At 39.1% G+C, this 9896-nt stretch overlaps 1 protein-coding gene across 1 annotated transcript in view; it reads left to right on the top strand.

Moving 5' to 3' along the window:
* Nucleotides 1-2262: 2262 nt before the first annotated feature.
* The window catches only part of ano2b (anoctamin 2b), a 68480-nt gene continuing 60846 nt past the window's right edge, over nt 2263-9896 (top strand). Inside the window, exons 1-2 of the mRNA XM_044343997.1 lie at nt 2263-2609; nt 4914-5300. Coding sequence (XP_044199932.1) covers nt 2577-2609; nt 4914-5300 — 420 coding nt within the window. The 5' untranslated portion in view covers nt 2263-2576. The remainder of the gene's footprint in view (nt 2610-4913; nt 5301-9896) is intronic.

Here is a 9896-nt window from a genome sequence, read left to right as displayed (position 1 = left end):
GTGATTGACTGACACGCACATCAATTATCACAGTTTGAAACAAAGCGTCACTAGGCCACTTTGCATATTTGTAGCCCCAAATAACAAAGAACAGTGACTGAAAACGTTGATCCTTGAAACACAGAAATCATGAGACTGCACCAAAAAGCAAGGGAGTGAGTTAGAATTAGAAATCTGTCACATCAAATGTATGTGGTGAAAGAGGATGAGTAGTGTTCTCTACTTCCTTAACAGTATGGCACATCAGAGCAAGGCATCTAACCCCTAAATGCTCCAATGCAGCTGTTTGGTGGCTGAAAATACAACACTGTGTTAATACTGGGCAGCTTACAGGTGTGAATGTACGGAAATGCAAAGATTGATGTCCTAAAGATTTAAGAAATGAGAAACATGCTAATGCAAAAAGAAGTAGGTAAAGATATCTGACCATGAAGAATTACAAGGGGGATATTCGCCAGAACAAAACACTTTAAAGGAGATCAATGAGGCTGAATGGCATTTACGTTCCCCTCTAATGGCCTTAGCCCTCATTTAATTACTGTTAGTGAACTGATGCCTAACAAAACATTTCAACAAAACTGTGTTAAAATGACTTTTACATTCATGCTGCTGGGAACTTTCTCTTTTTATCTTCATTTTATGACATTTTTTTAGACCATTTTGAAGCACATAAATGTGAGGCAAGCTCTGTAAAAGCTGGGATACGGCTATTTGACTTTCCCAAGATAAATAAAAGAAAATTGCACAGGACAAGATGTGAAAGTACATTTGAATCAATAGAGCTGAATCATCCAAGAAGCTCTTGCTTCACCCTGCTTCAGTTCTGTGTTTTGTCCCTGGTGAGAAATATTTTCAGAGGAAAGTGTACTCCTTGCTGATGGATGAACCTCTTTACCACCGCCAACTCGAGGAAGGAGACTTTTACTTTAATCACATGGCATGATTCTTGAGTGACAAATTCAAATCATCTTGATCATTTGTTTTTCCACTTAATTTCCAAAATATATGTCTTCCAGAGACACGAAACAATGGAGCAGGCTTCATCCGGGTGGCCACAGCACTCAGTGAGTCCTCCTCCATCCACAGCGACGCCCTGTACCACCTGACCAGGGACATGTCCGGGTTGGGCCTGGACCCCATGTCCTACAGCATCCTGGAACCGGACCCTTATAAAGATGAACCTTACAAAGATGAACCCTGGGCTGAGGAGACACAAAGTCTGCTAAAGGTGACCAAAAGATGATAGAAAGTGTGTGTGTTTATAAAACCAACATGTACTTTTGCCCTCTTGTTGGCTTTGACTTTTGGGGCGACAACTCATACGCACTATGAGCAACTTGGAAAAAATAAGCTAATAATATAATATTTCCTGTCTGGGTAATGTGTTTCACAGCATTGCATCATTTTATGAGTTAGCATTAAGTAGAAAAAAATCTACTTAAAATAACTTAAGATATTATAATCTGTGATGATGATGGAGGAAACTGTATCTAAGGTTTTCTTTCTAAGATGTTTATTCCTGTTGTCCCTCAAAAGTTCAACAGAACTCAAACTGGAAAAGTGTGAACACAAAGGATCAAGGTTGATGTTAGTGAAAGGACTTTTTGAGGATTAAGGCTGACATTAACATTAGAGACAGGTAAATGGTAAAGTCTAGTGGGGCCTCAGAAGGCATCTGTGTGTGTATCATAAGTGAGATGTGCCTAAAGTCTATTGGGTAGACTGAATGATTTCTTCTAAAATACACATTAATTAGCAGATGTATTAAGACATACCGTATATATAACCCTGGAATAAAAGTAACTATTTAAATACATTTTAATATGAATGTTTCAGTGATGACGTCATGATGTAGCCTTTGGGAAAAAAAGGTCTCTCCGAGTTTCACCAGTGAGCTGTCTATGGCTGCTGTCTCTCTCCACGCTGCAAAAAATATCCATCTTAACTTGCCATTTGCGAAAAATTGGTGCAAAAGACATTTTTAATAAAACAAATTGAGAAAAATCTTTCAGAATGGGCGAATTAGTTTCCCCTTTTATTACAGATCAGCTTGTAGCAGTCAGGGTGATTTGAGCATCGCGCAAAATAGACTACCTAAAAATTGTTGAAACCACATGGAAAATCATCTGACTTTTTCACCAGTTTGACAGAGATGTGTTGATTTTCTGTAATTAAAACGACATTCTGAGACTTAGCGCCAAGACTATAAAACATATTGAAGACGAACATTTTTTACAGTGTGGCACACTCCCGTGCCAAAAGCACCGGCGGTGCGCAGGCAGCCTCCAGATCGCACAGTTGGATAGATGGGTATCACCAGCATGTGATCAGCCCGTGTGCGCAGCCTGTTAAATCTGACAGATTCTCCTTCAACAAAACAATGAAACCTGCTGCAGATGAGCCGTCGCTCCTGCTGGACTGTGGACTAATTGGAGTGACCTCCGGTGTCATTTGGGGATGATGGGGATGAAGGTGGTGATGGTGAATCGGGCTGTTTTTTTCTGCGAAAACCGCCAACTTTCACTCATGCGCTTCTTGTCCTTTTACTTCTCTGTGTGTCTTTAAAGCGCAAAAGCATGCAGACCTCCCCGACTGAAGACAAGATCCCAGTGAGTACCACAGTGCTGCCTTTCTTAGCCCTGAGTTTAGTTATCCTCACCTATCCTCACCTGTTTGCTCTGAAGCGATAGAATTAGACCAATCTGTGGTGACGTCCTCTGAACGACCCGCTGTAATAGTTGTCATAATCATTTGGCAACGAGATATTTTTACCTACACAGGTAAAAAAAATTCTGAATTCTGAAACAAAGATAAAGCCACCTCCGCTGACATTTATCCTGTTTTAGCCGAACGTTATCTATAAAAAATAAAGCTAATATGTAGGAAACGTGGCATGTAATCATCTATTTATCCATCAAATGTATGTAAGTGAATTGCATTATATATGGTTTCGTGTAGGTTGTTTCTTCATTGAAGTGGCTTGGAGTAAAACTTATGAACTTGAACTCATGTTCAATCCATTATTAGTATTTTTCTGGTTAAATGTTGCACTTTAAAGAGTCGTCAGGTCAAAACAATTCATCTGGTTTTGAACAAGAGGATGTTTATTAGTGTGAATTCTGACAAGCATTCCCACTTTTGTTCTTCAAATCTTTATTTTTTCTTCCGTACCATTCAAATATCTTTGAAATACCAGAAACTACTCAAAGATATTTGAATGGTTTCTGGTATTTTTATGTTTAATGGTACCTTTAAGGACATTTATGCTATGACTTTTCTTCTTTCTAGCATATTCCAGTGATTTTATATAACCCAATTTTTAATAAAATATTAAAATTCATACTGGAACGTTTATGGGAGGAATGTTTAAAAGTTGATATCTCAAAAACTGAAAGTGCTATTCATACTTCATGGACAGGTGTCCCATGTGGAAATGCATGGGACAACATGGTACCTATAGCATCACCATGTGGACAGTTATTACGTGCTTTGCATTTTGGCTAATAATTCATAAATCGTGAGGCGTGGCAAAACAATATTTGCATACTGTATTCCTCGGATGAAGCTGATTAGACTGATATAGGCTACGCCCATTTGTGCCCGGAAAAATGTCCGCCATTTTGGATTCTTTGGTAAACACATTTTTTGCTTCTGTTGGCACATATCTCATGTAACCTTCACCAAACTTGGTGCATACCATATTTAGATGAGCCCGAATATGACGTATGAGTTTGTTTTTGAATATTATTTACTATTTGTCTGTAATAGGTTACCAAAATTTTGAAGGCGTGGCCTGATGCATTTAAGGGGCCATAACTCTTCAATGCTAAAGTCGATTGCAATCAAATTTGGGAATGTTGTACATACAGCCACAGTGCATAAGTGTGTGACATTTGATACAATTCTGTCCACAGGGGGCGCTACTGTAACATTATAACATATTTCTACAATTCTGTTGTCTTCAATAAAATGAAACTTGGTACACAAGTTCTCCATGAGAATATGCACGACATATTGACGCATGGCACCTATAGCTCCACCTTTTGGCCATTAGTGAAACACCACCATACTACTTATTAACTGCCATAATGTAATATTCCATGGTAACCAAATTCAGAAAAGTTGTACAGGATGCTGAAAAAGCCTGTAAAATTTTCAGCAATACTTTATTTCAGATTTATTTCAGCCGTCAGCATTCACACGCATTTTCGACAGGAAATGCATTTTCTAGTTATATTATACCTATGGATAAGGTTATTCACAGTCAATTTATTGATCTATCTCCATCTAAAACATTCAATATAAAATGTAAAATTAGCGCTGTTGTCATTTTTGTTTGTGTGTTATGACACACCTAGTTTGATAGTTAGGTACAGATGCACAACAGTATTTTTTAGGAACCTGTCCTCCTGATTACCGCAGTAAGGAAATCTGCATTTAGTAAGTCTAAAATTCTCCCATCATGCCCAGAGCCTATAGAGCTTCCCTCTTGTGTCCTCCATGTTTAGTCTCCTCTCTACTTTCCCTCGGTCTAAATAAAGAATAAAACTGCCAAAGGTGAGCTGACTGCCCACTCTGCTGTTGAAGGTTCTCACTTCAGTGTTTTTGAGAACCTGCCAAAAGCCACTTCTGCTTGCGTGTGCTGACAGTGCAGTAGATGTTTAAATTCATTCAAACATTTATTACATAACTTCACTGCTGCTTAAAAGGTGCTGTGTATGATGTCTTTCAACAATTTGTATATGTTAAATTGAGTGTGATACCTTAATATTATTGCTGTAAACAAATGATGGAGGTGATTGGAAGAAACTTTCAACTTACATTTTGTGTAGATATCTAGCAAGGTCCACTCTGTTAGCATGTACTTACTGTATATTTTACATTCCCTTTTGACTTCTCTCGGCTCCCTACAGGTCGTCAGTTCAGCTTCAAGTCCACAGGTCAGTGGAGAAGGCCTTTACTTCGCTGACGGCCGACGGAAAGTTGACTATGTTCTGGTCTTCCATCAGCGACGGCACAGTTCCCTACGATCTCCCACCAGCACCTCAATTTCACAAGACCGACTATCTGTTGTTTCCAATGGCAACTTTCCCCCATCGGCGGGCTCGGATGTGGCGGCAGGAAGAGGAGGCGGCATTCCATCAGGGGAGGCTGTGAGTGTTGGTGAGGTGTTCATGGAGCTTGGAGGTGGAGGAGAGAACGAACCAACGGAGCCTGCTGACCATGAGATGCGTCTGATCAGACAGGAGTTTGAAGCCAATCTGGTGGAGGCCGGCCTGGAGATAGAGAGAGACAGAGATGTGAGTGTGTTTACAGCCATTCTTCAATGCATCGTATTGATATGATTCAAAAATTTACAGTGCTGTTAACCTCTTTGTCATACAATTATAGGTGCCCTAATTGTCACTGTGATGGATGTTGATTTTCTGTTGATTTTAATGTCAGGTTTTCATGAACTGAAACCTGTTGTTGTCCGGACTGGAAAATGTAATTCATTAATCTAACAATTAATTATGCTCTTAAACCTGCATCAATTGAATTTTTTGGCACCTGTGGGTAATGCAGCCTGTAAATACATTATTACTTTAGTTGATATGGCAAACATGTTAGGTAAACAATTATCCTTTTACATATTCAGCAGACACGCGGCTACATTTGCATTCATTTGGAGTTGTGTTTCTGGCCACCTGATAAATCCAATATTTGCTCTGCTTTTAGCTCTGTTTTTGGTTTCCACCAACTCCTGAGGAAAAAATCTGGCTCTTGTACCGCTGCACTTTGTTCACTAGCTAGTTGCTAACTTTGTTAGTCTGCTGTAACGAACTGGGCAGGTATTGTACAGTGGAGTTGTTTTGCAGAAAACTACTGTCTGCTATGGCTGGATATGGATCAGCAAACCGAAACAATGAGCTAAAAGACATTAAAATGCTAGAGCTGAGGGGAACTGCTGCATCAGTTGTTATTCTATGTGAGTTTGTTACTATGAGCGACACCTTTCACATGACACATTTGACTAGTATTGTTCACATAAAAATATTGATTAGTGCAGCTTTAAGTAGACCATCAGGAGGCAATGGTCACAATCATGCTAAACCATCATAATGTTCCTTTGCAAGTCCAATGACAAAGAAGAAACATTTAATTTAGAACACTCATTCTAGTTGTCTTCACACAAGTTGATAATAAAGATGATCAATTTATGATTCCTTTTTATCACAATACCTGTAGTGGTAATCAAGATTGTAATGTCAACATCCCATGGTTTGATACTCTGACTACATGCTATAGGTTTTACTGACTTTACAGGATAGACCTTTATACATGATCTGATGTAACTGTCTTTAGCTATTTAGGGCGAGCGCCTACATAGGAACCTGGTTCAGATGTAGAGGGAAGAGGTGGGTGAGACTTGGTGTGCTGTTAAGGATATAAGGTGCCTATTACACGAGCAAGAACCTTGTGTCACGAGAATGTGTCCACTACACGTTAAAATGCATCTTTTATTTCCCGTGTCTGTTTTATATACAGTGTTTTTAGAATAACAGAAACACTACATGGAAAACAGAGCATGTGCGTCACAACCCAGAGAAATCATTTAGTTAATGCTGTTGATCAGTGTGCATCAGCTTTAGGGCAAACAAAGTGCTGGCACGCTCATAGTCAAAGGCACAAGACATCCACCTGTCTCAACAGCACAGTGCAGATACATTAATTAAAACCAACAGTACAATACAAAATATATCCAACTGTACTGTATGTCAATAGAATATGATGTACAATTAGGCCTTCTCAGTTGAAGTCTACAGCATATAAGCTAAATATTTCTGATCTGATCATTTAATATAAATGATTAAGTAGTCTTAATTTACCACATTTTTTCATGCATATGGCATTTCACAGTCATCCAAATCTAGCACCATTTTGCATTCAAAAGTCAGTAATCAAATCATGTTTTTAAGGTCCAAGCATTTGCACCTCTCATGATTGTCTACACTACTACATGAAAATTAACCTCTTGTTCAAATGACCAAAAAACAGACTATTTTCCCTTCCTCCAGTGGATTTTGGGGCCCATATTGCAAGGTGTCAACACAGGACATTAGCTCTAAAACTTCCTACAGAAAACCAGAGGGCAGAAACGCTCCTAAAATCATCCCCAACTTGTTTTCACACAGTTCCTTTAGTTTTCCAGTTTTTTAGGCTTCAACTTGACATGAATGTGTGAGCCCTTTCACTGTTATATAGACTCTGGTTTAGAGGTCCCCTGACCCCTTGAGCTCTCAGGACAAAGAAGACATGGAGCCTCAAATAAATAAAACCATTTTCCATGTGTGTACAAACAGATACCACAAAAAGGTAAAAATTATCGTGAGCACAATGTGGAAAATAAAAGCAGAATAGCAGGTCAAACAAACTTTGAAACAGACAAACTGAAGCTCACCAAAGGAAAGGCGGACTGAATGTTAGAGCTCTGTGTCAGAAACAGCTTGTATCCAAGGGCAACACACAAAAAATGCATAACTTCGTGCAAGCTGCACAAAACCTGCAAACCTGAGCAAGGAAAAAAAAATCAAGTGTGATGAGTCACTTGGCCTTGCTCCTTCATCCAGAAACACTTACAGAAAGACAAAGGAAACCTTTAACAACAATATCTATTGCCTGTAGTGATGGATCTGTGTTGAATGCAGCCAACCTAAACTGTGAAGATTTGTGATTGTTTTGTATGGGCAAACTATATCCAACAAGCTAATTTACAGGACCAGTAGCAGCTCTGTCATGAACAGTGTTTGCATGTCCCAAGCTTATAGCATTCATAAACATATAGCTGAGCAAATATACTGTAAAGGGCTTCATGAAAAACACGATTATGTGAAACACTTCTATTGCAAGCATCATTGAATCCTAATGGAAAGTTCTGGAACTCGGAGCATTTGAAGTGAACTGAAAAGCATTTCATTGTATCGTCTCTTCAAATATAATTACTTCCTCTCACATCATAGAAATCCAGTTGTGTCTCCTATCTGAGGCCTGCTCATGTTGCTTGGAAAACTCACATTCAAAGTGCTGATTCTCTGACCTCCTTTACGGCTGATTGACATTGCTAAGTGGCAGTTTACTGAATAAGGATCACCTTTGCTGCTGTTCGCTAATTGTGATTTAGCTTCTTTCAAGCTAAACTCTTTTTTTTCATATGATGTTTCTGTTATTTTGTGCCTACCACCTTGTGTATGTAGCTGGGATTCTGTTTATTTTGGATTTGGACTCCACACTAGGGCCTGATGGTTTCATGTGAGCTGGCAGACTTTAATTCTAGTCGATGTAGCCAACACAGCTGCTGTACTGACCTCTTTGTATCGATTTACTAATTTACCCTGAAAGGGGTAATTTTGTATTGACATGTACAAATTGCTTCACTGTGATTGTGTGTTACATAGCAACCAGTATGTGTGTGTATGTGAATGTGTGTGTAGTTTAGTACTGCTTTTGGTTTGTGTGTGTGTGTGTGTAGTAGGCGCTTGGCAGAACACACAGTCTGTGTGCTCTGTGTTGTTATAGTGGGCCTGCAGGCTTCCTGCCACAGAGTTGCACAAATGTAGTTATTGTTAAAGTTCCACTTGTTACCAAATGAACTACAGATGCGCTTTGGCTCCAAAACTGAGAGGACTCATTTGACAAAATTAAGTATTGGTTCAGCTGTTGGAAGCTGCAAGGAATGGTCTTGCAGTTTTGTGAACTGTTTTCATCTGTAATACTAAGAATTAGAAACAAGAACAGTGAGACAGTGTGGTTAACAGTATGTTCCAGTGGGGTACAATGGTCAGGGAAGAATTATTTGCAGTTTAAATGCAAGATTGTAGGACTTTTGCCGTGACATACTAAAGCACCTGATACCTATTTTGATTAATACATGTGACTGTGTGTGTGCATGAGCATTTGTGTGTGTTGGCTGGCAGGCAGCCAGTTGGCAGTGCGTGTGGTCTGCAGGCTAGTATTAATCAGATTGTTGACAGTATGGCTATGGAGCCTAAGCCAGGATGAGATTAGCTGACTGACTGATAGCTCCTTATCTCATGGATTGAGGGGTCGATCGAATCTGCTTGCTGAGAGCTGTCAGTATAAAGAGGAAGACTTGCCTTCCAATACCCCCCATTTGAATATAGTGAGGGATACTCTTACAAAATGACTGACAACTGTGGTTACACTCCCTCCGTCAGTGTGTAGCTCAGGCTTTAGAAGGTGCTGGCAACGTCTGATAAAACCTGTAGATTGGTTGCTCGCTTAATCAATTAGAGACATACACACAATAGAAAACAAGTCATCCATATCCAATATAAAGTCCAAAATAATAGAAAGTGATGTATCAAATCAAAGTTAAAATGTCATAATCTACTTAATTCATACGGTATCGGTTTCAAAAAGGATTTTATCTGCACAGAATGATGCAGTGGAAATAGATTCTCTAATTTGAAATTAATTAATTTACATCACAGAAATGCAGTAACTGTCAACCTGTTGGCTTGTGGGGGAATTAAATATGTGCCAAAAGGTTTTAATGGACACTGTAGTGCTTTTTGAGGGATTGTGGTTAATCTAAGAGCTTGGTTGGCTCTGGTATGAATGATGAACCTCAAATTTTAATTTACTACAAATCTGCTATTTATTGGCTTTTTAGTTACAGCAGGTTGAAATATGGAAATTAAAGGTGATGATGACAAAAAAGTGCTGCTGCACTCTTTTTTTTTTATTGTTTTAGACAAATATTTTGAGACACATGTCAAACAGTCTTGTTGGAGCTGGTGTTTTGATGGCAGTGACATGATTAGGGATCAGTTAGCGGGAATTGGAAACATTGTTACACATTGCAATTTTGAGTGAGTAAACTGGTGTTTTGTTCC

The sequence above is a fragment of the Thunnus albacares genome, chromosome 23, assembly GCF_914725855.1.
Source record: "Thunnus albacares chromosome 23, fThuAlb1.1, whole genome shotgun sequence".
Lineage (NCBI taxonomy): Eukaryota > Metazoa > Chordata > Actinopteri > Scombriformes > Scombridae > Thunnus > Thunnus albacares.
The sequence above is the reverse complement of the archived record's forward strand: the minus strand, read 5'-3'. Positions and strand labels throughout refer to the sequence as shown.